This window comes from Carya illinoinensis, chromosome 15 (assembly GCF_018687715.1).
Source record: "Carya illinoinensis cultivar Pawnee chromosome 15, C.illinoinensisPawnee_v1, whole genome shotgun sequence".
NCBI classification, from domain to species: Eukaryota; Viridiplantae; Streptophyta; class Magnoliopsida; order Fagales; family Juglandaceae; genus Carya; species Carya illinoinensis.
The window spans coordinates 28,663,904-28,690,872 of NC_056766.1; the positions used below are offsets into that span (position 1 = coordinate 28,663,904).

General features: G+C 35.6%; 2 protein-coding genes and 1 long non-coding RNA gene across 3 annotated transcripts; all 3 read right to left on the reverse strand.

The window, feature by feature from the left end:
• Positions 1-351: 351 nt before the first annotated feature.
• On the reverse strand, positions 352-3,093 carry LOC122297497. Its single transcript, XR_006238797.1, has 4 exons — positions 2,809-3,093; positions 2,627-2,712; positions 1,475-1,512; positions 352-706 (listed from the first exon to the last, which is right to left on the reverse strand). It is a non-coding gene; the product is annotated as an uncharacterized LOC122297497 (long non-coding RNA).
• Positions 3,094-3,569: 476 nt separating this feature from the next.
• On the reverse strand, positions 3,570-4,031 carry LOC122296778. Its single transcript, XM_043106570.1, has one exon. The coding sequence runs from the start codon at positions 4,029-4,031 to the stop codon at positions 3,570-3,572; it is 462 nt and encodes a 153-aa protein (XP_042962504.1).
• A 16,911-nt stretch (positions 4,032-20,942) lies between these two features.
• LOC122297496 lies at positions 20,943-24,866 on the reverse strand. Its single transcript, XM_043107571.1, has 2 exons — positions 24,599-24,866; positions 20,943-21,398 (listed from the first exon to the last, which is right to left on the reverse strand). The coding sequence occupies exons 1-2, from the start codon at positions 24,797-24,799 to the stop codon at positions 21,198-21,200; spliced, it is 402 nt and encodes a 133-aa protein (XP_042963505.1). The 5' UTR covers positions 24,800-24,866; the 3' UTR covers positions 20,943-21,197.
• Positions 24,867-26,969: the final 2,103 nt, after the last annotated feature.

Genomic DNA, 26,969 nt, shown 5'->3' on the forward strand with positions numbered 1-26,969 from the left:
AATTTTTTTTATATATATAATACAAAAAATTATATATATATGAGCTAGTCCAATATTATAAAAAGCAAAACCAAAACCAGACCAGTTTTGCAAAAACAGAACGGGTATCAGACCGAACCAGTTTTACTCTAGATATGCATTAGCAATAAGTTCAAACTAATAAAAAATGATCAATTTCGATGAATCTCCTCAAAGGATATCTGTAACAACCCCGCCCTAAAATGGGAGAAAGCCGCTACCTTTAACCTGTTCTTTCCCTATTATATATATATATTCTAGTAATATATGATAAGTATGAACATATCACACATGTACTCTAATTTCTAATTTAATAATGGGAAATACCTGATAGATATTCTAATCAATCATTCATCCATAAAAGACTCTCAGAGTCCATCATACTCTTATAAGAACATGAATAATTCCAAATAGGAAGGGACTCCGTCCCTACAATACATACAAAAAGATACTAAGTCAATGTATAAGGGGTTACCATCACCCCACCATAACAGTTATACCATACCAAAATATATATTGTTTAAAAGTTAAATCAACAAAACGTCCCAACAAGGGACCCATCCTAAACATAAAACCAACCATCATCATAAACCCATCATCATCATAAGGTCAAACCAACAAGGAAAATACTAAGCGTCTACCTCTCCCTCTACAGTAGTGCCCTGCTCCCCAGCCTCTTCATCATTACCTGTACGTTTAAAACATAAACACAAAATGAGTCTAATACTTAGTAAGTAGAACACCATGTTGTTAACATAATAATCATATAATTTTTTTCTTTGGAAACATGCATACATAAACATTTGCTACGTTGACAATGCTTTTATGTATAAACAGTTTAAAGAATAAGCAATACTTTCATGTATAAACATTTTAAGAAATAACTATGCTTTTATGTTTCACTTTCTTTTGGCCGGTACACACTATTACGCTCTGTGTGAGGGTTAGCGGTCTTCCATTGGACCTGGACTCCACTCGTGGCCATAGGTTAGGAATCCCTTTCAATCAGGGGGTAGCACTGGGTGCACTACCAGTACTAGTTACCTGGCATTGCAATTTGTCTATTTCTTTGGTATCATTTCATTCAAATGGCCGTTACGTATTTTCTTACCTTAAAACTTTCATTTCCTTTCTTGCAGTCAAACATTTTCATCATCTTTTATTAGTCTGATGCATATGCATTTCTTTAAAAAAGCCTTTCATGAGGTTTAATGAAAGGCGATAGTTTCATAAGAAAGTGTGCATGAAAATCTCATGATTCAGAATTTAACGTGCATGCATTACATTATACATATACACACAATTATAATTAATAAGGTACTTAACAGGGGCTACCAAGAAAGGCTGTACATAATGCATACATTAACTCTTTTCTTTAGAAGAACATTTGCATTAAGAGAGAGACATTCTTTCATAAAGAGAACTTGGTGTAAGAAGTATGGTCATAGCTACTTACGTCAATGCACATCGGTACTTCCAACTTCAGAATAGGTCCTATTCCAATAAATAATATAAGATTGTTAATACTCATTCAATATTGTTTAGGCCTCCCTTTAAAAGAGAAAGCCACAAGGTTATAACCTAACGCCCCTTCTACACTCAGTGTTAACCCAATGAATACTTCTCGCCTCAACTCACAAGAATAGCAAAATAAATACTAAAGCATGTTAGTTGTACTTAGAAGGCCATTTAGGTAGCTTGCATGGAAAGGTAGTTGAGAACTCATAGGTTTAAGAAAATTTATTTGATTCAAGCTCATTTTCAGGTTATGGGAATTAAAAGCTCAAATCTAGAAAATGATTAGCAAAGGCTTTAAAACAGATTTAGGCATCTCAAATAGGCTAATTAAATTTTAGGGAACCTTCCCCTTTAAAAGAACTAATTGTGTCCATTATTAGAAAAGGCTATCTTGCAAACAAATGGGTTTTTGGGTTGGTAGGAAATAAATTGAGAAAGGGGCAAAACAAAAGGGTTGCTTTAAGCATCTAAAACGGGGCATTTATAGAATTTTCTGCACTGTTGGACAGCTTGCACTCTTAAGTGCATTCTTGCATTTTTAACCACTTCCTCTCAGTTACCAACCCACTTTATAAATCTAGTGACATAAATATAACAAATAGGCTAGTTATAATACACTTAATCAAGCATAACATAGAGGATAGCAAGAATAACCCATTAAGTAAACTTAAAAATCCTTAAACATCAAAGTTTATAGTTTAATCATTTAATAATTTTTAAAAGCAAGTTTATAGGATTACATACAATCACAATAAATAAGTAAAACCGAACACCTCTAGCATCCAAAGACAAAACACATAGTACAACCTGAAAACAGAACCCACGGCACCAACATACATACCCAAAATCATAATAAAGTCACCTATGGTTAAACCAAGCTCATTAGCAAATCTCTAATTTTTGAAAAATGGAAAATCATACAATATTACAGCTCCTTCATCATTTGGTTGGGACCAAAATAGAGCATCTATAATATTTTGTAACATAGAGAAATAAACACAACCTAAGACACAAGCTTTCCATCACAAAAGAATTTGATTGGCTTCCAAAATTGTACTCAAATCAAATGAGATAAAGTTAGGGTTTTTACCTTGGATTCTTAGCTCCTCCCAAGATGGAAAATGAAGAACCAAACAATGCTATAGACGTGTAGAGGAAAGAACACAAGTGGTTGCACTGAAATACCCAACTGAACATCAATGGGTAACCTTACTTGGAGAAAATCAAAACCCATTCAAAACCATAATAGAAAGTGAATCAAAAGGGTCTTACCTTCAAGGATTCCCCTTTTGGAAATATGTGAACAAAACCTTGGACTCAAACTTGGAAACAAACTGAAAATGGGTAAAGAGAAGTGAGCATCATTCGGCTAGGAAGGAAGGAAACCATTTCCTCTATTGCTAGTGGGTCGCACGACTTGGAGAAGAGGGAAGAAATCTTGGTCTCTTGAGCTTGAAGATGAGAAGAAGAAGAGGAATAGAGGGGAAGATGTTGGCTAGGGCTTGGAGGAAGGAGATGAAGATTTTCTCTCTCTTTGCTTGCTTAGGACCGACGGGTTCAATGGATAAGAGACTTGGGATAAAATTGTTCCCTTTTGTGCCTTTAGAAGGGGAAAATTGCTTCTTTAGTCATTTGGCTCTTCTTCCCTCACAAGCCAATGAATGGAGGGTGGAGATCTTTCCACACAAAGATATTTTTCCCACCTACCAATCCAATGGTGGAGGATGATTGGGGCCATTCTTTGAATAAATCGAATTAGAGAACTAAAGGGAAATATTGCAAAGTCTTAAAATCATGCCCTTGATTTATTTTAATAAACCACATAAAAATACAAGCACACTCATCTTAAAATAAATAAATAAAATAATTAAAATCTTTATTTTAAAATGAATAAAAATATTTATATAAAGAATTAATAAAATGACATAATGATCTACATAGTAGGATTCAGGTATTACAACTCTCCCCCCTTAAAATAATCTGGTCCTCAAGATTGAACATACCTCAAAGAAATAGGGTGGGATATTTATCTCTCATGTCGTCCTCATGCTCCCAAGTTGCCTCTTGTTTAGTATGGTGGTTCCACGAGTTTTGTTGTGAAGTACTTGGACCTTTCTATCCAGGATTCGAACTAGTGCTTCCTTATATGAGAAATCTTCGTGCACATGGAGAGGCGCATAATCCAGCACATGGGTAGGGTTACGCAAGTATTTCTGAAGCATTGAGATGTGGAAAACATCATGCATGGCTGAAAACTGTGGAGGTAGTATAAGCCGATAAGCTACTACTCCAATCCTCTCTAGAATCTCAAATGGGCCGATATACCCTGGAGTTAACTTGCCCTTATTTCCAAATTTCATCACTCCCTTCTTCGGAGCCACCCTTGGGAATACCTTGTCTCTTACTTCAAAGTGCAGTTCCTTTGTTTTATACTTCTTTTGCCTCTCTTGAGCCAAAGCAAGATTCTTTCTGAAGATAGCCACATTTTCTTGCATATTCTAAATTAAGTCGGGGCCAAGTATCCTCTTCTCACCAACCTCATCCCAATAAAGGGGCGATCTACATTTACGCCCATTCAAAACCTCATATGGTGCTGCGTTGATGCTCTCCTAGTGGCTATTATTGTAGGTGAATTCAACTAGTGGTAGGTACTTTATCCGACTCTTCCTGAAATCCAAGACACATGCTTGTATCATATCCTCAAGAATCTAAATTATTCTCTTGGACTGGCCATTGATCTGAGGGTGGAAAGCAAAGTTGTAAGTCAATTCTGTTCGGGTTCCTTTGCACGCTCCTCCAAAATGCTTATGTAAACCGTGAGTCCCTATCCGAAACTATCTTGGATGAAACTCCATGCAATTTGACTATCTCTTTGACGTTAAACTCCACCAACTCACTCATCTAGTAGGTCATCTGAATTGGTATAAAATGGGCTGACTTCGATAATCTATCGACAATCACCCACGCCGAGTCTTGTCCTCCATGGGCCTTAGGAAATCCTGTTACAAAATCCATGTTGATCTCATTCCATGGTCAAACTGGAATTGGCAACGGTTGAAGTGTTCCCAAGGGCCTTTGATGCTCAGCCTTAACCTGCTGGCATATCAGACATTGAACTACAAAGTTGGCCACATCTCGTTTCATCCCGCTTCACCAATAATGTTGTCGCAGGTCTCGGTACATTTTAGTACTACCTAGATGCACTGTATATAGAGACCTATGTGCCTCCCTCAGTATCAGATCTTGTAATTCCTTCTCAGTTGGTACACACAATCTTGCTTTAAACTGCAAGGATCCATCATCAGAAACCACAAAGTCGATCTGCTTCCCTTCTGAAACCTCTATCTTAATCTTTTGGAGGTTGACATCTTCGCTCTGAGTAGCTTTAATTGGGTCCAATACTATCGGGCCAAGAACTAGGCTACTCAGCCTTGCTTGTACATCCTTCACCATCCCAACTCCCCAGCTTCTCCATATCCAGAATAATAAATTTCTGGGGGGTGTACATACTCATAAGAGTGCCAAAATAAGACTTCCAACTGAGGGCATCGGCAACTACATGAGCCTTGCCAGGGTGGTAGTTGATACTTTAGTCATAATCTTTCAACAACTCCAACCATCTGCGTTGTCTCATATTTAATTCCTTTTGGGTGAAGAAATATTTTAGGCTCTTGTGATCCGTATAAATCTCGCAACATTCCACATAAAGGTAATGTTGCCATATCTTTAAGGCGAACACCATGGCAACCAACTCTAAATCACGGGTTGGGTAGTTACGCTCATACTCCTTAAGTTAGCGCGAAGCGTTTGCTACAACTCTCCCATGCTGCATAAGAACACATCCCAACCCTTTGTGTGAAGCGCTGTTGTATATCACGAATCCACCAGTACTCGAAGGTATAGTAAGAACAGGTGCCATCACAGGTTTCTCCTTGAGCTCTTTAAAACTCTCTCACATTTCACAATCCATATAAATTTCTCACCCTGTCGGGTCAACTTCGTTAAAGGAACTATGATGCAAGAAATTCGATAATACTCCGCAAGACCAAGGAAACTCCTGATTTCTTGGACCGTCTTTGGTCTAGGCCATTCTACTATTGCTTCCACCTTTGCGAGATCTATGGAAATAACATCCTTTGACACTATATGGCCAAGGAAAGAAATCTTTTGTAGCCAAAACTCACACTTATTCAATTTGGCATCCAACTTCTTCTCCCGTAAAACTTGTAAGACGACCTCGAAATGCTTCGTATGCTCCTCTTGGGTTCTCGAATAAATGAGAATGTCGTCGATAAACACAATCACAAACTGATCAATATATTCCTTGAAGATACGATTCATCAAGTCCATGAAAGCAGTTGGAGCATTGGTTAATCTGAAGGACATCACTAGAAATTCATAATGCCCATATCTTGTTCTGAAAGCGACTTTCGAAACATCCTCCGCTTTAATCTTCAGCTGATGGTACCCCGAGCGGAGATTGATCTTTGAAAATATTTGGGATCCCTAAAGATGATTGAACAAATCATCGATCCGTGGTAAAGGATACCGATTTTTAATATAAGAACTGGTGCACCCCATGGTGATACCCTAGGGTGAATAAAGCCCTTCTCCAATAACTATTGCAATTGATCCTTGAGCTCCTTAAGCTCTACAGGTGCCATCTGGTATGGCGCTTTAGAAATAGGTGTCGTGCCCAAAATGAGGTCTATAGAGAACTCAATCTCCCTATCCGAAGGTAGGCCAGGTAACTCATTCGAAAAGACATCGGGAAAATCCTTCCCCACCTCAAAATGTTGTAGCTTAGGTTCATTTGGCTGCAGCATCACCAAACTAGTCAAAAATCTTGCACAACCCTTCCTCAATATAGTGGTAGCCTTTATTGCAAAGATTATCTTCGGCATAGGACTCTTCCCCATAACACAAGAATGGAACTCTTACTCGCTTGGTGGTCTAAAGACCACTTCTTGAAACACTCCACACAAGGCATGGCATTGAGACAACCAGTCCATGTCCAAAATCACATCGAACTCATCCATATCGAACAATATCAAATCGGCGAGGAGATGTCGACCTTGTACCTCTATCGCACAACCCTATAACACAGACTACAATTCACGGGTTCCCCAAGGGGTGAAGAAACAAACATCACAAACTCTAAAGGTTCAGGTGCTTTCTCACTCAAACAAGCACACTTACGAGATACAAATGAATGTGTGGTACCAGAATCAAATAGCACTAATACATGATGTGAGAACAGGGGAAGAATACCTGTTATCACATTAGGGAAAGTGCTAGCATTGTCCATTGTGAGAGGGAAAACTCGAGCCGGTGCCAGGTTCTTTTGTCCCGAGCTAGGTGTTTGAGCATTAGGAGCCGCAAGCATGGGGCACTCTCGTGCCATATGACCCGCTTTACCACATTTAAAATAAGTGTTGGTCCCCATCAAACATTTCCCAGCATGAGGCTTGCCACAAGTTTGGCATGCGGGACGAGACACCATTGTACCACGCTGGGAAGGCTTGACCATATGAAGCGGCTTGGGTACATTGTTGTACATTAGCCTCTTGCCTTTATTTTGATCAAAAGATTGGAACTTCCTCTTCCTCTAGTTAAACTCTCCCGCTCTGACTCACAGATTCTCCTTAAGGATTATAGCTCGGTCTTCAAGGTCAGCAAATTTTCTGATCTTTAATGCAAGGAGGGAGTCCATGATCTTGGGATTTAAGCCTTGCTAGAATTTCTCAGCCTTCAATGACTCGATATAGATCAAATACGGGGTGAATCTCGATAGCTTCACAAATTTAGAGGTATGCTGCCTCAACATCATCGAACCCTGCTTTAAGTCTGCAAACTCCCGGGCCTTAGCCTCTCGAGCTAACAGGGGGAAGAACCGATCATTAAAAACCTCTTTAAACTTGTTCCAAGAGATTGGAGTGCCCTCACCCAACTCCTGCTGAATAAGTCCACAAGTGTCCTTCCATCACCCTTTGGGTACATTTGATAAATTATACATTGCAAATTCTACTTTTTGCTCTTTTGTGCACACGACTACACTGAAGATTTTCTCTAAACTCTCAATCCAATTGTCAACATCCACTTTGGTACCCTTGCCGTCAAACAACGAGGGGTGTTGTTTACAAAAATGATCGAAGGTAGTCAGGTGCGGGGCCTGTCCTTGTGTCGTAGTTTGCCCACTAGTAAAGGCCTCAATAAGGCGTGCTGCCGCATTGATGAGGTCTCCCGAATCTCGGGGAGCCTCCTGCTAGTTCTCTAAATTATAGGCATCATGCTGCCCTCAACGCTTATTATTATTATTATTATTATTCAGCGATGTCATATTGGAACATGTATGACAGTAGCATTAGCAATGACTTGTATGAAATAAAAATACATGACTTTCAATCTTTTTAACATAATTGTAATACCCGAGTCTTATTACATAGAATTTTACTTCATTTCATTAATTCTTTTTTAAGTAAAATATTCTTTTATGTATTTTAAATTAAATATTTTAATTATTTTATTTTAAGATGGGTGTGCTTTTACTTTTGAATGTGGTTTATTAAAATAAATCAAGAGCTTGATTTTAAGACCCTGCAATATTTTCCCCTAAGCTCTCTAAATTTTTATTATTATTCAAGAAATGCCCCAAGTAATGTCCACCCTTGGATTGGTATGTGAAAAACACTTTTCTAGGATTTGATATCCACCCTTCATCCATTAGCTTATGAAGGAAGATGTCCAAAAGTTACTTAATCCTCTTTTCCCATTAAACTGTCGGCCTCTAAGTACTGTTTGGCCACAAAGAATTTTCATCTCAAACATAAAATTCTCATATCATCATTATAACTTTCCCAAATTTCAATACAAAATATAATAAATAATTTAACTTTTTCCTTACTTTTTCAAATCCCAAAATAATAATAATATTTTAATATAATATTTTAATATTTAATCTTAAAACTTAAAATTCTCATCTGAGAATTCTCAATGGCCAAGCAGAACCAAGTAGCAAAGAGAAAATTTCTTCTCCTCCAAGCCCTAGCCAACGCCCTCCACCCCTTCCATCCTCTTCTCTTTTCCTTTCCAAGAGATCAAAGCTTCCTCTTCTGCATCTCCAAGCCGAGTGTGCCTCATCTCTACCCATTTTCTATTTTTGTTCAAAGCTTAAATCCAAAGCTTGCTTTCATCTTCCAAAGGGTGAAATCTTGAAGGTAATAAGCTTTTGATTCCCTTCCTAGCATGATTTCTATATGGGTATCGATTTTCATCACTAGACTCACCTATCGATGTCTTGGTTTTGGGGGTAACACAGTGCTATCACTTGGTTCTTCATCTACAAGGCTATACCACCATTTGGTCCTCCACTTTGCATCTTGAAAGGAGTTAAGGGCTTAAGGTAAAAACCCTAACTTGACCAATTTGATTTTAGTTTCATTTTGGAGGCCAACTAAGTTGTTTTAGCTTGTATTTTAATTATAGTTATTATCTATGCTGTCAATAAATGTGGATGCTCTATTTTTGGCCCAAACTGAGTGTGTTGAAGCTATCTTGTTATGAATTTTCCAATAATTCAAAAATGGCATTTTTGCTATTTAACTTGATTAGTCATAAGTGATGTTAGTTGATCTTTTGATATATATATATATATATTGATGCCTTGTGTTTTGTGTTGAGGTCTGGTTGGTGACTTGTTTTTAGGATGCTAGAGGATCGGTTTAAAGGTTTGGCTTGGTTTATTGTAATTTTACAGCTTGCTTCTAAAAGGTATTAAATGAGTAAATTATAATCTTGGATGTTTAAGGTTTTCAAGTTCACTTAATGGGTTTAACCTAGCTGTTTTCATGTTATGTTTAATCAAATATTACGTTTTTACAAACTTTCCTTTAATATTGGTGTCACCAGATTTGTAAAATGGGTTGGTATTAAGAGGGGGTGATTAAAGGTGCAAAAGGTACTATAGTTTGCAAGTTGTCCAACAAGCAGAAAATTTCAGATATATTCCCTGTTTTAGATGCCAAAAGCAGCCCTTGGTTGCCCTTCTCCCAATTTATTTCCACCCAAACGAAAGGCCAATCGTTTGCAAGTTTAGCCTTTTTTCTAGTAAGGAACACAACTGGCTATTTTAAAAGGGGCATGTTCCTAAAATTATATAGCCTATCCAAGATGCCAAAACTGTCCCAAGCATCTTTGTTAGAAATTCCAAATTTGAGCTTTTATTTCCATTAATTCCAAAGTAAGCTTAAATCAAATAAACCTTGTTAAACCTATAAGTTCTCAACTACCTTTCCATATAAAATATCCAATTGGCATTTTCATGGATAGTTAGCATGCTTTAGTATTAATTATGTTATTCCTGTAAGTTAAGGTGAGAAGTAGTCATTGCGTTAAGGCTAAGTGTAATAATGGATGTTAAGTTATAATGTCGTGGCTTTCTCATTTAGATAGGAAGGCTAAAGAATATTAAATGAGTATCAACACACTTATGCTATTTATTAGAATAGGGCCTATTGCGAAGTCAAAAAATATTGAATTGGAGTATAGAGGTAAGTAGCTATGACCATGCTTCTTACACCAAATTCTCTTTATGAAAGAATGTCTCTCTCTTATTGCAAATGTTCTTCTAATGAAAAGAGTTAATGTAGGTATTATGTTCATGCTTTTATGGAGTTTTTCTAAATGATATAAAATGAAAATGTTTTCTTTATGATGTTTTATGAAATGAAATGAAATGATTTATGAAAGTATGCCACGTATGATGTTCAAAGTTATAATGTATGTAATGGCCCTTCTTGTTAGCCTCTTTTTATGCATCCCAAGTATCTAAGTGTATGCATGTGATGGATGACTATATGTAGTATCTATTGTCTTTATTTTCATGAAAAGAAATGTTGAGGCTTATGTCTTATACTTTAAACAATGTGAAGAAAGTGTTTTAAAATGTCCCTATGAACTGAGATTTTAAATGATGCCATGAACCGATGTGACCAGAAGAAAATATTTTAAATGTCTCTATAAACTTATGTTTTTAAATGATGCCATGAACTGATGTTTAAGGATGCTGCTATAAACTGATGTTTATGATGATGCTCATGTTTATACTGTTAAAGAATGTTTTATATTTAAGCCTATGCTTTTAAATAATGTCTATAAACTGAATGGACTGAAAAAGAATAAATGAAAAGAACTAAAAGATCTGAATGAATGAAAGGACTGAAAGTTTTAATATATGACAATACATAACGGCCATATGAATGAAAGGGTACCAATGGAATGGGTAGATTGTAATGCCGGGTGAGCAGTACTGGTAGTGCACCTAGTGCTGCCTCCTGACTGAAAGGGATTTCCTACCCGTGGCCACAGGCTAAGTCCAAGTCCAGAGAAAGACCGCTAACCCTCACACACAGGGCGTAATAGTATGCACCGGCCAAAGGAAAGTAAAACATGAAAATATAGTTATTTCTTATAAATGTTTATGCATGAAAGTATCGTTTATTCTATAAAATGTTTATTCATGAAAGTATTGTCTATTCCTTAAAATGTTTATGTATGCATGCTTTCAAAAGAAAAAGAATAGATGATTATTAAGTTAACAACATGGTGTACTGCTTACTGAGTATTTGACTTACTTTGTGTTTATGTTTTAAACATCCAGATAATGATGAAGAGGTTGGGGAGCAGGGCATTACTGTAGATGGAGAGGCAGACGCTTAGTGTCTTCCCTATTGGTTTGACCTTATGATGATGATGGGTTTATGATGATGGTTGGTTGGGTCCCTTGTGGGACGTTTTGTTGGGTTTAACTTTTAAACAATGTATCTTTTTTGTTATGGTGTAAACGTTATGGTGGGGTGATGATGACTCATATTATGACTTAGTACTCTTTTGTATGTATGGTAGGGACGAAGTCCCTTTCTATTTAGAATTAGTTATGTTTTTATGAACGTACAATAGACTCTGAGAGTCTTTGATGAATGAATGTTGGAATAGAATGTCTATTAAGTGTTCCCCTTTATTAAATTAGAAATTTAGAATATACGTGTGATATGTTCATACTTATCGTATATTACTAGAGGAAAAAAAAAAAAGGGAAGAAGAAGAAGAAGAAGAAGAAGAAGAAGAGAACAGGTTAAGTAGTGATTCCACCCTTCCTAGGGCGGGGTCAATAATTCATAACATATAATAAGAAATACCATTTGAACCTGCTATGGAGCTTGGCATACTTTAGAGAGAGGGTTTCAGCTTAGTTTATTCCTGAAGTCTACAGGACCCTCTAACCTTTTGCTCTGATACCAAGCTTTGTAACAACCCTGCCCTAAAATGGGAGAAAGCCGCTACCTTTGACCTGGTCTTTCCCTATTATATACATATATATATATATATATATATATATATTTTCTAGTAGTATGTGATAAGCATGAACAAATCACACATATACTCTAATTTCTAATTTAATGAAGGAAAACACTTGATAGAAATTATAATCAATCATTCATCCATAAAAAGACTCTCAGAGTCCATCACACACTCATAAAAACATGAATAATTCCAAATAGGAAGGGACTCCATCCCTACAATACATACAAAAATGTACTAAGTCAATGTATAAGGGGTTACCATCACCCCACCATAACAGTTACACCATACCAAAAGATACATTGTTTAAAAGTTAAACCAACAAAACATCCCAACAAGGGATCCATCCTAAACATAAAACCAACCATCATCATAAACCTATCATCATCATAAGGTCGAACCAACAGGGAAAATACTAAGTGTCTACCTCTCCCTCTGCAGTAGTGCTCTGCTCCCCAACCTCTTTGTCATTACTTGGACGTTTAAAATATAAACACAATAAGTAGAACACAGTAAGTCTAATACTCAATAAGTAGAACACCATGATGTTAACATAATAATCATCTAATCTTTTTTCTTGGAAACATGCATATATAAACATTTGCTACTTTGACAATCCTTTCAAGCATAAACAGTTTAAGGAATAAGCAATACTTTCATTCATAAACATTTTAAGAAATAACTTTGCCTTCATGTTTCACTTTCCTTTGGCAGGTACACACTATTATGCCCTGTGTGTGAGAGTAGAGGTCTTCCATTGGACCTGGACTCCGCTCGTGGCCACGGGTTGGGAATACCTTTCAGTCAGGGGGCAGCACTAGGTGCACTACCAGTACTACTTACCCGATACTGCAATCTGCTCATTCCTTTGGTATCCTTCATTCAAATGGTTGTTACGTATTTTCTTACCTTAAAACTTTCATTTCCTTTCATTCCTTTCATGCAATCAAACATTTTCATCATCTTTTCTTAGTCTGATGCATATGCATTTCTTTAAAAAACCATTTCATGTCATACTACGTATAAGGAAAGGCAATAGTTTCCTAAAGAGACATGCATGAAAATCTCATGATTTAGAACTTAACATGCATGCATTACATTATACATATACACAAAATTATAATTAATAGGGTGCTTAACAGGGACTACCATGAAAGGCTTGTACATAATACATACATTAACTCTTTTCTTTAGAAGAACATTTGCAATAAGAGAGAGAGACATCCTTTCATAAAGAGAACTTGGTGTAAGAAGCACGGTCATAGCTACTTACCTCAATGCAACTCGATACTTCTAACTTCACAATATGTCTTATTCCAATAAATAATATAAGTTTGTTAATACTTATTCAATATTCTTTAGGCCTCCCTTTAAAAGAGAAAGCCACAGGGTTATAACCTAACGCCCCTTCTACACTTAGCGTTAACCCAATGAATACTTCTCGCCTCAACTTACAAGAATAGTAAAATAAATACTAAAGCATGTTAGATGTCTTTGGAAGGCCATTTAGGTAGCTTACATGGAAAGGTAGTTGAGAACTCAGAAGTTTAACAAAATTATTTGATTCAAGCTCATTTTAGGATTATGGGAATTAAAAGTTCAAATCTGGAAAATGATTAGCAAAGGCTTTAAAACAGATTTAGGCATCTCAAATAGGCTAATTAAATTTTAGGAAACACACCCCTTTAAAATAACTAATTGTGTCCCTTATTAGAAAAGGCTATCTTGCAAACAAATGAGCTTTTGGGTTGTTTGGAGATAAATTGAGAAAGGGGCAAAACAAAAGGGCTGCTTTAAGCATCTAAAACAGGGCATTTATAGAATTTTTTACACCGTTGGACAGCTTGCACTCTTTAGTGCATTCTTGCATTTTTAACCACTTCCTCTCAAATACCAGCCCACTTTATAAATCTAGTGACATAAGTATAATAAATAGCCTAGTTATAATACACTCTTTAATTAAGCATAACATAGAGGATAGCAAGAATAACCCATTAAGTAAACTTAAAAATCCTTAAATATCAAAGTTTATAGTTTAAACATTTTTTTAAAAAAAATAAATGAAAAGTCAGGGCCCCCTGTCCATGAGAGGCCCCTACCCCGATTTTATTAGAAAAGCTCTCACGTATGGTGGAGGAACATCGTGGTTACAAAAAATCCCTCAAAAACAAACTAATTTCTCTCTAATAAAAGCCATCCACATCCGATTCATACGAATGAAACCTCTCAACTGTGTATGCTCAAAATCCAAGCCAACAAAATCTGTGTTAACACCATGTGTCCCTTCCTTCGCCAAAAAAAACCGCTACCATATTTGCTTCCCAAAAAATGTGTCTAAAGCGTGCATTGATCTCAATGGAAATCTCCTTTATCTCCTCCCAAAAATCCCAAAGAAACCAAAGTCGACAAATTTCGGAAGCGAGCCAATTCATGACCACCGAAGAGTCCGATTCTACTAGTACATCTTGAAATCTTAATTGTTTGCAAAGCCGAAGCCCATCTAATAAAGCACGTCATTCGACAACCGTGTTAGTAGCAGTCCCGTAGTGATGCGCAAAGCCAGCTATACACTTGTCGTTGGAGTCTCGAATTATCTATAGTTTAATCATTTAATACCTTTTAAAAGCAAGTTTATAGGATTACATACAACCACAATAAATCTGTAAAACCGAACACCTCTAGTATCCTAAGACAGAACACATAGTACAACCTCAAAACAAAACCCACGACTCCAGCATACCCAAAGTCATAATAAAGTCGCCTATGGTTAAACCAAGCTCATTAGCAAATCCCTAATTTTTGAAAAATGGAAAATCATACAATATAACAGCTCCTTCATCATTTGATTGGGACCAAAACAGAGCATCTATAATATTTTCTAACATAGAGAAATAAACACAACCCAAGACATAAGCTTTCCATCACAAAAGAATTTGGTTGGCCTCCAAAATCGTACTTATATCAAATGAGATAAAGTTAGGGTTTTTACCTTGGATTCTTAACTCCTCCCAAGATGAAAAATGAAGAATCAAACAATGCTATAGGCATGTAGAGGAAAGAACACAAGTGGTTACACTGAAACACCCCAAACCGAACATCAATGGGTAACCTTACTTGGAGAAAATCGAAACCCATTCAAAACCATAATAGAAAGTGAATCAAAAGGGTCTTACCTTCAAGGATTTCCCTTTAGAAAGATGTGAACAAAACCTTGGACTCAAACTTGGAAACAAACTAAAAATGGGTAAAGAAAAGTGAGCATCATTCGGCTAGAAAGGAAGGAAACCATTTCCTCTCTTGCTTGTGGGTTGCACAGCTTGGAGAAGAGGAAAGAAATCTTGGTCTCTTGTGCTTGAAGATGAGACAAAGAAGAGGGATAGAGGGGAAGGCGTCGGCTAGGACTTGGAGGAAGGAGATGAAGATTTTCCCTCTCTTTGCTTGCTTAGGACCGACGGGTTCAATGGGTAAGAAAATTGGGGATAAATTTGTTAGTTTTTGTGCCTTTGGCCGTCCACTTGGAGAAGGGGAAAAGGGCTTCTTTAGTCGTTTGGCTCTTCTTCCCTCAGAGCATCCGCATCGGCTTATTCAAACCATTTTTCATCTTCAAATTTGAAGGATGTGTTCCAGAAATCTCCTACATCGGATTAGTCAAACACTTTTTATATCAGTTATGAGGTACAGTAACTCTATCTTTCTTTCTAAAGATAAAAAGTTCTGTAGCAAGTTCATCTACATTGTTTATTAATTTCAGTTGCCTCTCTCCCGCGTTTCTTCCTCTCTCTCCTCTCCCGCATCTCATCACTTCTCCCCTTCCTCACTCTTTCTCTGCCGCATCTCACCCTTTCTCCTCTTCTTCTGCTAGTTTTTTTTTTCTTCTTTCTCTTCTTCTTCCCTCTCCCGCGTCTCTTCCTTCTTTCTCTTCTTCTAGTTTTTTTTCCTGTTCTTTCTCTTCTTCTTCCCTCCTTCTCTCTCGTAGCTCTGTTTCTTCCCTTTTCACTTTCTTCTCTCTAGCACAGCACCAGCTTCTCAGAAGGGAAAAGTTTCAACAATACGGTAATTTTCGAAACCCTAGCTTTGATTGTATTCTTGATTTGGGAATTTGGGTTTGATTTTGTTGATGCATTTTGGATTTGTTTGGTGTTGACCCTGATTTGTTTGATTTTGCTTGTATTCTTGATTTGGGAAAAGTATATTTTGCACACCCTAAAGATAATCCCTGACCAACCCCTAACCAAGAGAATTTGTGTGAGTTCATTGCTTTTAACATCCTCATGATATTGATTCAATAGCAGAATATGTGCATCTATTTTTTTCTCTTTTCCCAACTGTAAATCAGCAGTGAAGAATGATATGTAATGTAGTTGTAAGGCTGTTATATCCCTTGAAGAATCATATGTAATGTAGTTGTAAGGTTGTTATATCCCTTACATCAATTGTTAGGACATAAAAGAATCAGTGTGTTTTTTAGCTGCTGTTAAGGTATTTCATATTGATGTTTGAGTTTCAGCTTTAAAATATACTTCCTTCTGTACAATGTTTCTAATTGAATCAAGATCCACCTTACTCAGAAGTCAGGCCCCAAAGATTAGCATTATTCTGATCGAGGTTCATTAGCATCTCAAAAAAAAATTATTTATTTTAGAAGGCATACATCCCAAAATACTAAAGCAAACGAAAAGAGAAAGGCATTCTATCTCATCAAACCTTTAGGTTTACCAGTTGTACCACTTGTATATATAATTAATGCTGGATCCTCACCTGCACCATTGGAATTGACCAAGTAGTAGATGAGAAAAAACACTGTTCTCAATTTCATGCACAGCTATTACTAGGATGTAAAATTGCTCAAAGGTCTGTCACCATCTTACTTGATGTCTCAATATTCCTTTGCAAAATTCCACGTTCATCTATTCTTCCAGGTTTAGAATGATCATGGGCACTTTTCTGTGAAGAAATGCTCAGAACAGGTGGAATAAGAGAGTGTCAAGCAGCACATTTAGAAGCAACTTCTTGCAGAAACTCATGATGATCCTCTGTACTTAATACCATGAGACATCCTATAAAAAATAAGCATAAGAGTTCAATAGAAACAAGTCCACAATAAAACTGAAAAAAGAAAGAAAGAAGAAAATGACAAAACAAAGATGCTGGAGGTTGGCTAGAATTAAAACTTCTTGCTACAAATATAGTGCTATCATGTTTACAACAACCACACTAATCTTAGGTAGGAAAAACCCACAAAAATAGATCAGGTTGACGTTACATTAGTAAAAGAGCCAAGACTCAAAACAAGCTGAATCCATCCCTAGCCAGCCCAAAATCAGAGAGTTTTGTATTGTAGTCCTGTGAATTCAAAGCAACAAAAACTAAGTTTGATTGAATTTTAAAATCAAGTAAATATGATCAAGCATGCTTCCAAACTACATACCGAATCAAGTAGGATGTTGGAGGTCTTAAATAACATAACTGCAATTTTTTTCTTTCGGAAGGTTAGCATTAAAGAGTAGGTTTTTTATAAGTAGCATTAAAGGGGGTATAGTATATAGCATTTTCATATAAAGAACTCACTTCCAAAGAGATGAGTTTCCATGCTTCCCTTGGGCATGAACTCGTATATCAGAATCCAGTGCTCATCCTCTATGTAGTAACCAATCAACTTCACAAGATTTGGGTGATGCAGCTGTCCAAGATAGTTGATTTCTGCCTGTATACCCAAAAACATAACTGAAAATGAACTACATCACACATTAAGAATAATTTTCTAAATGTTGTGGCATTTGGCAAGTTGCAATCTTGCCAATCTAAGAAGCACGCAGAATAGTAAATTTGGACAAAATGGAAACTGATTTCAATTATGTACTAAGCATTACACAGTTGTCTATCACAGATCATACAACTATTAACTGAGCTGAAATTAACTATGCATGGTTTCTTTAAAATATGATTGCAAATGTTATGGTGGAATAGATATTAGAATGAACTGTTTGTATGTTATTAGTTCATACAAACTTTGGTTTCTTCCTGTTTGTATGAACTGAACTGTTTGTATGTTATGGTTTCTTCCTTATTATTAGTTCATATGTGAATATTTAAAGTATAATTCATGCATGGCTGTTGTATGTTATTTTGTATTAAACTTTGGACAGCACTTTATGTACTGAGCTGTTATTGGAGTTATGAGTCTAGTCCTGATTTTGTATATGAATATTTGAATCAAGGATGGACACCACATTTGATAAAGATCCCTTTTTTACCACTCTATTGCAAAGTGGTGAACAATGAATCTCTAGTACCCTAATGACTAGCAGCCATGATAATGTTGGATTCCAAGCAATACAATTGGCACGTGAAAAAAGGCCACCTAGTTAGAAAACACAACGAGATGTGTCTTTCACCGTAGAGGAGGACAATCTCTTCGTGTCAGCTTGGCTCAATATTAGCGTGGATGCTATCCGGGGGACAGATAAAAAATATTCACAAATGTGGGAGAGAATTAGTGATTATTACAATGAGTATAAAAAACCTAGCATGGAAAATTGTTCTGGAGGGTCATTGATCAATCAATGGTCAGTGATCCAAAAATGCACAAATAAGTTTTGTGCTGCTGTGGTCCAAGTAGAATCATTGCATCCAAATGGTGCAACAGAGCAAGACAAGGTATGAGTTTCTAACTAAATTTGGTTCTGAATTTTTTTACTGGAATTCTATTATCACATTCTCACTACATTCGCATATTTAGATTGAAAGAGCCAAAATCATGTATAGAGAGACTGAGAAGGCCACATACAACATGGAACATTGTTGGTGTCTATTAAGACACCAATCAAAATGGCAGTAGCATGTTTCCATATTGTCAACGAGGAGGAAACCACATGGAAAACGCGCTGCTATTGCGGACTCGACTCCACTAGAAGACGACACTTTAGATGACAACGTAGAGGTCATTTCTGAGAGACCTCCAGGCAAGAAGGCTGCGAAAGAAAGTGAGAGAAATAGGAAGGCTGGAGAAACTTATGATACTGAATTTGCTGAGGCCTTAAATGGCATGAAAAATGACAGAGCCATATACATTTCTGAGAGAAGACGAGAGATTAGCAAGAGTAATTCTTTGGCACACGATTTACTAGTGGAGAAAAAGAGGAAGAATGATATGTTAAAAAGGAAGATCGATATGAAGTTAATGAAATTAGATTTTGCTGGGAATAGAATGCAGCAAGAGTATTTCTTGAATATTCAAAAAGAGATTTTCGAGGAATCATGGAAGCGATTTTCATCTACATCTACATCTTTTGATTTTGAAGATGTGTAGTCATCTTTGTTTCAACCTGTTATTATCTACTTAATATTATTTTGTTAATAGAAACCCAATTGATTTTAGTAGCTGGGCAGCTACATGTGGTGTTAGATACATGTGGCTAGGCAGCAACTATTGCTAGCTATTTTGTGGCTTTTTGTTGGACTGTTATCTAGGGTTGTTGGACAGACTTTATGTTAGAGATGCTATTATTTTGTAGGGCTATTGGGCTGTTATTATGCATGCAGATGCACACAAGTGATTGTTGGAGTTAGAATATTGTAAAAAAATATGATGTTGCCGATGCACACAAGTTGGGTTGTTAATTTTGGGTAGCATTAAGTTGTCACATGTAAATGTTGGATTGTTATTTTATTATATACTGTTGGGCTGTGATTTTCTCATATGTTATTTTATTATATTTTAAGTTTATTATATTATAGATATGGGATTATTATGGATTGTACATATGGAATTTTTATTTACATGAGATTTTGTCATCTATATACATATAAGATTATTATATTATAGATTGTTAGATTATGAACCAAAAAAGGAATATGATTATTGGAGGTTATATCACATTAGAAAAATAAAATAAAAAAGTAATTATAAAATAAAATTATAAAATAATAAAATTTTATTATTATAGATAATATGATGGCTAATCCAATGTAAATTTTAAGAGTTAAGTGATTAGCTAAAAAATAAAAAGTTACATATTCTTCAAATTTTGAAGATTAGGATAGCCAATCCAATGCCAATGCTCTCACAAGCCAATGAATGGAGGGTATAGATATTTCCACACAAAGATATTTTCTCCACCTACCAATCTAATGGTGGAAGATGATTGTGGCCATTCTTTAAATAAATAGAATTAGAGAACTAAAAGGAAATATTGCAAAATCTTAAAATCATACTCTTGATTTATTTTAATAAATCACACAAAAATACAAACACACCCATCTTAAAATAAATAAATAAAATAGTTAAAATCTTTATTTGAAAATGCATAAAAATATTTAACGTAAAGAATTAATAAAATGACATACGATAGTAGGATTTAGGTATGGAAAATGATAGCATTACTACTACATTACTACTTATCTACTACTCTTTTTTAATTTTATTTTTTTTATAAATTTTTATTTTACTTAATGATTAAGAAAGTGGGTATTAGTAAAGTTATATATTTTTTTAATTTTTTCTTAGTGATTAAGGATGTTAAAAAAATACTTAAAAGAATAAAAAAAAAAAAAAAAAAACTTGATATACACATGAGTAGTAAAAGGGTAGTAATAGGGTAGTAAGCCTGTCACTACCCTTTAGGTATTACAATATCTCCCTCTCTTTTTGGAAAACTAATGTACTTCGTACCAGAATATCTGATCTCATTGAGATTTGACCAGCTACATTAATTGATTCAATGGCAAACAGTCACACGAGGCAAAATAATCCCGCCATAGTGTCCCTCTTTGGACCAAAGAATCGAACAAATTATATCTACCCTGAAAGACAAATCCATTGAGATTTGACCAGCTAGGTATCTAATTTTGGTAGTGTCCAAGAGCAATCTATGACCGGATTTCTCATAGCATAAGAACATTTCAACCATAATTCTGGTGGAGTCATCAGAGGCCTAGATTTTAGGCTTTTCCAGTAGAATAGCAGCGAAAATAACATCACCACCCTTAAACAAATAAGTTTACAGCTGATGTCTGTCCATACTTAGAAAGTGGTAAAGAACATAAGATAGATCTAATTTTATATATTATACCTTGGAAGGGAAAAGTTCTCGCATATCATGAAACATTACAGAACAAGCACACACCCCAGTAGATGCTGAATAACATCAAAAGACAAATATTTTAATTACTTGTCTTGTCACAATGAAAAGATGTTGAATATCATTCAGAAAGAGTGAAACCTTCCATTACTCATCCAATGACAACCTAAACATACCCAGAAACAGAAAGCCTTCACATCATCAGTAGACCCACCTCATCATCTACTTTTGTTCCTTCTCGGTCTTTTGCTCCTTTTCAGCCCCAGTGTCGCTTGGTTTAGGGATTGGTTGTATTCTCACATAAGGGTTTCTAGTCAACGTTTCTCCTCTCAGAGCAGCAACATAACGGTCATTTGTATCCTCTTTCCGCTGCAGCTCCCCAAGGTATTCTGCCAGTCTCTCTCGATTTGCTTTCCCCATCATCTGATTCACAGTTTCAAGCAACCAAAATGTCAACATGTTTATCTACTTACAGAGTGAAATGTTTCAGAGAATCAACCCCAAAATTGAAATGCACCTCAAGTGAACGGGTCAAATTATTCAGTCAGAGTAATGGGAGTGAAGACTAAAGTATAAATGCTTCATGATAAATTATGGATATGGCTGTAATCGAGTCAAGCCCAGCCGGTCTTTGGCTTGCCGAGCACGCCTCGACTCAAAAAACTTGAGGTCGAGCTTAAGCCCGAGATCGAGATTTTTATTTAACCTTTGTTCGAGCTCGAGTTGTTTATTTTATTATATTTTTTTGAATAAGATTTAATAATTAATAAATTAGATAAATAAAAATTCTAATATTGAATTTATACAACTAAGTAAAACCTCTATTAAATTATAAGATTTTAAAATTTTATAAATAATTAATATGTAGCTAGTTGATATTTATCCATAATAACAATATATTATATGCCTACATAAATTATTAATACATACACAAAATATGATAACATATGACTATTTCATATATAGTTACCACATACTAGTATATGAAATTATTAAATCTAATCGACTAATTATTGTACAAATGATAAAATATAGCTATGAAGCATATTCAATATATGGGCATAAATAATTAGGTTACATATTATATATTTAATTATAAAAGTGCTAGGCTTATATTATTAGCTAATACACACACACACACACACACACACATATATATATGTATATATACATAGGTGTATGTATATATTTATCAATATATGAATGAGTTTTAATCGAGTCAAGCTAATGAGTAAACTCGAGCATAAACGAGGGGGCTTAATGAGCCTAAGTCAAGTCGAGTTGAGTTGAGTTTAATCGGGTATGTGTCATTTACTAATCGAGCGGGTATCTACCTTCAAAATTGAGTTTTTTTTTTTTTTTTAACGAGTAGAGTTCGATTCGAGTTTAACCGGGCAAGTACCGAGTGAGTTATTGAACAGACTGGTTCATTTATGGTCCTGATTATGGATATGTTTTAGAAGGAAAGGGAGAGAAACTAGTTGAGGGTAGGGTGAGAAAATCATGTGTACCTATATTCTATAAACAAAAGACAAAACCAAATTTTGGTCGCGTAATAAGGAATCTACCATTGTATGTTTTAGTAAACCAGCACAATGCACAAGAATAGTTGAAGTTCTTAAATAAAAAATAATCTAACTAACTTAAAGTTAAGATATATTGAGCAAGTTAGCATATCTTGAGTTATTATGCAATAAATAAAACCTTTAAGTGAGCACCAATGTAAGCACCTTGATCTCCAAAATTTGGTCGGGCATATTGGATTTTTCTCCCTTCACTCTCCTTATGTTTATATGCTAGCGATGAAAAACCACACAAACTTCAATTAAATGGAAAGGACCAAGAGCCCTATAGTGAGCCAAAGTAACTCTAACCATCAAGAGTCATAACTTATATGCTCTTTAACTTTCCCTAAAATTCATTAACATTTATGAATCAATTGGTTACTAAACTCTTTTTTAGGTAAATTGTTTATAATAAACTAAAAAGGCATTGAATAAGATAAACAAAGGATATGTGTCAGGAAAATTAAAATACATTATTAACATTTGGGAAATGTAACACCTTGTCCCCCTAGGTTTAAGAATAACATCATTTTTAGAAATCTAGGGGACCCAGAATGCTACTAACCTTTAAATCATTTACGTAGAAGCCTGGTATAAAAGATTCCATAACTAAAACAAAATATACTTCATTAAAAATTGAAAGAGACTCTTTGGTAGCACTTGCTGAAAATCATTTAAGTCTCATGTGCTTAACAAAATAAATTTAATGACTGAAAACATAAAACTAATATCTCATAAACTGACTAGGCCTTTGTTTTGTCTACCTGAGTCAAGTCCCATCCTGCAGCATCTTTCTCACAATGACCATAACCTTAAGTGGTTAAAACATTAAAAAAATAAAAAACCAAGTCGTATACTCAATCAGCAAAAAATCATGTAGTAAAAATAACATAAACATAGGGTTTCCTTGAAAAACGTGCATACTTAATACTTTACTTACATAAACATGTAACAATTACTATGCATAACTCATTAAACTTTTCTTTCACTTTCTTTAATGACCAGCAAACCTTAACCCTCCATGTGCAGGATTGTGCACCAGTTCCACTGCCTGTGGCCACAAGGGGAACTGCTTAACTTATCATAACATACTATAGGGGACTACGCTTAGGTCTGTGGCTTGCACATCTGCCTATAACTGCATTGGTACCATGTATCTCTTATGGCCATTCTTAAAGCTTATTTCATAACTCATCTTTTATCTTTCCTACCACATGCATTACCACGATGCACGTGAAACGCATAATAGCATAATAACATGACATTGAACTCACTTCATCATATCATAACTGGGTACGTAAAAAGGGGCTTTCAATAAAGGGCCATACATACATCATACGTATAAAAAAAAAAAAAAAAACATTGCTTACCATCCATGTAAGGAAATGATCATGCTACTTGCATAATTTAGAAAATATGTGTGACAGTGTGACATTGAAGGGCATGATAATATTACTTTTTTAAGTCCGTATCTGAAACTAAAACTCAAAGATCTAGATGTTGGCTATCATGAAGGACATAACAGAAGCATCGGACAATGCACCCACCAAGAGGATTGCACCAGACCCCCTTTTCATTTAGGACTTCAACCGCTGGGTCGAGAACAAAATAACAAAATTATATGTCAAACGCTTCACAAACACCGCAAAAATCAAGAATTTTTCATTCTCTCTAACCGTACAAACTAGAACATTAGACTCAGAAAAATAATATTTGCAGAAACTCCTTCCTCTTAACTTTCCGTCGAAAACTAATTGAGTTGTATTATCGTAGAACCTTAGGTATAAAAGTTGTACCTCAGGGTACAAGATGTAAAATCAATAAACCAAAATGGCGTATAAAATATTCTGTCAATTTGGAATTATTCTTGGAGATAAAGGGTCACCCATTTGTTCGTCTTCTGAGGCTACTTTGGATTTCGGTTTGGGTCTCTGCTTCTGTTTAGGTCTCTCAGATAGGCTGGGTCCTTATAAATGAAAACTAAATAATGAAATCAAAGGTGAAACAAAAGAAAGGAAAGAGAGGATGTATAGATTGACAGGCAAAAAAAATGCGTACGATTGTTTCTGGGCGGGGATTGTTGCGGAGACGGGCTTCGAGCTCAGGGTTGCGAGAGTTGGTAAGCTGCATCACGGCGTAACCGATAATCCCGGGGACGACGCCGCATATGGTGGCGAACGTAACGAAGAAGGGCTTCGACTCCTTTGTCCTCCTCACCAGCCACCTCCATGTCTCGCTCTTCTCCCACAGTATCGACATTCAATACTCTTCTCTTCTCTGATCTTCTGTGCTGACGGACTCGACAATACCATTCTAAATTTCTACGGGCTTTTCTTCGTTCACTTTTTCATTACCGAGGTTCCATAGATTCCATGGGCCTTTAATTAAGCCTGTCTTTGGTAAGCGAAATTGTATCATATTATTTTATTACTATTTATAATTTGTTCATTACTATTAATAAATTATTTATTATTATTTATAAAAAATTTAAAATTACCTCAACATCCAAATATAGCCTAAAACTAGGACTGTAAATGAACTAGTCTGTTTGATAGCTCACTCGGTTAAACTCGAATTGAACTCAACTCGTGAAGAAAAAAACTCATTCGTGAAAGCAGATACCCGCTCGATTTGTAAATGACACATACCCAACAAAACTTGACTCGACTCGGCTAAGGCTCGTTAAGGCCCACTCGTTTATGCTCAGTCGACTCGTTAGCTCAACTTGATTAAAACTCATTTATATATTGATAAATATATACATATACATATATATATATACACACACACACACACACATATATATATATATGTATTAGCTAATAATATAAGCATACCATTTTTATAATTAAATATGTAATATGTAATCTAATTATATATTTACAATTCAATAGAAGTTCTACTTGTTAGTTTTATAAATTCAATATTAGATATTTTTTTATTTATTAATTATTAAATCTTATTCAAAAAATAAAAAAATAAATAGCTCGAGCTTGGCTTGACTTGAACTCGTTTGTGAGACAAGCTTGAGTTGAGAGTTTAGCTTACTGAGTCGAGTTCGAAAAAAAAAAATCTCGAGCTCAAGTATTTTGAGTCCAGCTGAGCTTGGCAAGTTAAAGACTGACTCGGCTCAATTACAGCCCTATCTAAAACTAAGTCCGAATTCCATACAATCACGGGTGCATTTGGTTCACCCAAGCTAGCATTTCTTTCTATATCTAGATTCTTTAAAGGGAATAACTTATAACTGGTGTCTCCTATAAGGACTTATTATCGGAGACCAATAGAAACGTGCCACGTAAGGTGTTGATGAAGAAATCGGCCTTTCTGTGCTTCAGGGGATCCTTTCTGCATAAGCTATTCCCTCGACCCCCCTCTCTCTTTGCTCTCTCTCTCTCTCCCCCAATCCTTTTGTTTGCAGAAATCCCAACATAAACAATGTAATCAATAAAAAAATCAGTCCTTCATGCCTCCATTTTATAGAAAAAAAATTAATTCCTTCCTTCCCTTTAAAATTTATTCAACATTCATTCAAAAGTGAACCATGGCACAAACAGATTTTTCATTCTAGATTACAACTGGAAACTAGAGAATAACAAATAGATTTTACCATGATTTTGACTGTGGATTTGTTGTTGTGCGAACAGTGAAAAATCAAAGCCAAAACCCTACAATAAAACACAGACCATTACGAATTAGGGATTACAGAAAATAATCCACCCCTCGATGTGAACTACCCAAGTTTTGAGGTTCTCGACGGTGAAGTTGTAGGTCTTGATTTCGGGTTCGTTTTCGCGAGGGGGAAGGAGAGAGAGAGAGAGAGAGAGAGAGAGAGAGAGAGAGAGAGAGAGAGAGAGAGAGAGAGAGAGAATAACTTATGCAGAAAGGATCCCCTACAGCACAAAGAAGCCAGTGTCTTCATCAATCCCTTACGTGGCAGCTTCGTATTTGTCTCCTGTAACACCTCCTTATAGGAGATACCGGCCTGAAGCGTTTCTGTTCCCTAAAATGTGATGCTTGGAACTCTATTTTGTGAAAAATGTGACTAAACTAGTAAACTCGATAAATACATATAATAGAATTGCTAATAATTATAAATAGATTTTACAAAAAATAAACTTAAAAATCGACACAGTTTCGTATAATATTTTAGATTTACTTTCTAATAAAAAATAATTTTACAAAAATCCTATCCCAAGAATCCTAAAAGATTATCGCTATTGGATGGACTTAAGAGAATGAATCCATATGCCCATGGGCAATCTGATTCCCATCCCCAAGAATCCTAAAAGATTAGCTCTATCCAAACTAGAGGCATTTACCTATTTTGCATGTTTTTATTTCTTTGTGTTAAGGATGTGTTTCATAGCTTCTCACATATAATAGAATTGCTAATAATTATAAATAGATTTTACAAAAAATAAACTTA

Excerpts from the sequence above, each read along its gene's own strand:
- LOC122297496 (XM_043107571.1), bottom strand. The coding sequence starts at position 24,799 with ATGTCGATACTGTGGGAGAAGAGCGAGACATGGAGGTGGCTGGTGAGG. Across the intron at positions 21,399-24,598 it reads ATCCCCGCCCAGAAACAATC|ATGATGGGGAAAGCAAATCG; the intron begins GTACGCATTTTT and ends ACTGTGAATCAG.
- LOC122296778 (XM_043106570.1), bottom strand. The coding sequence starts at position 4,031 with ATGCAAGAAAATGTGGCTATCTTCAGAAAGAATCTTGCTTTGGCTCAA.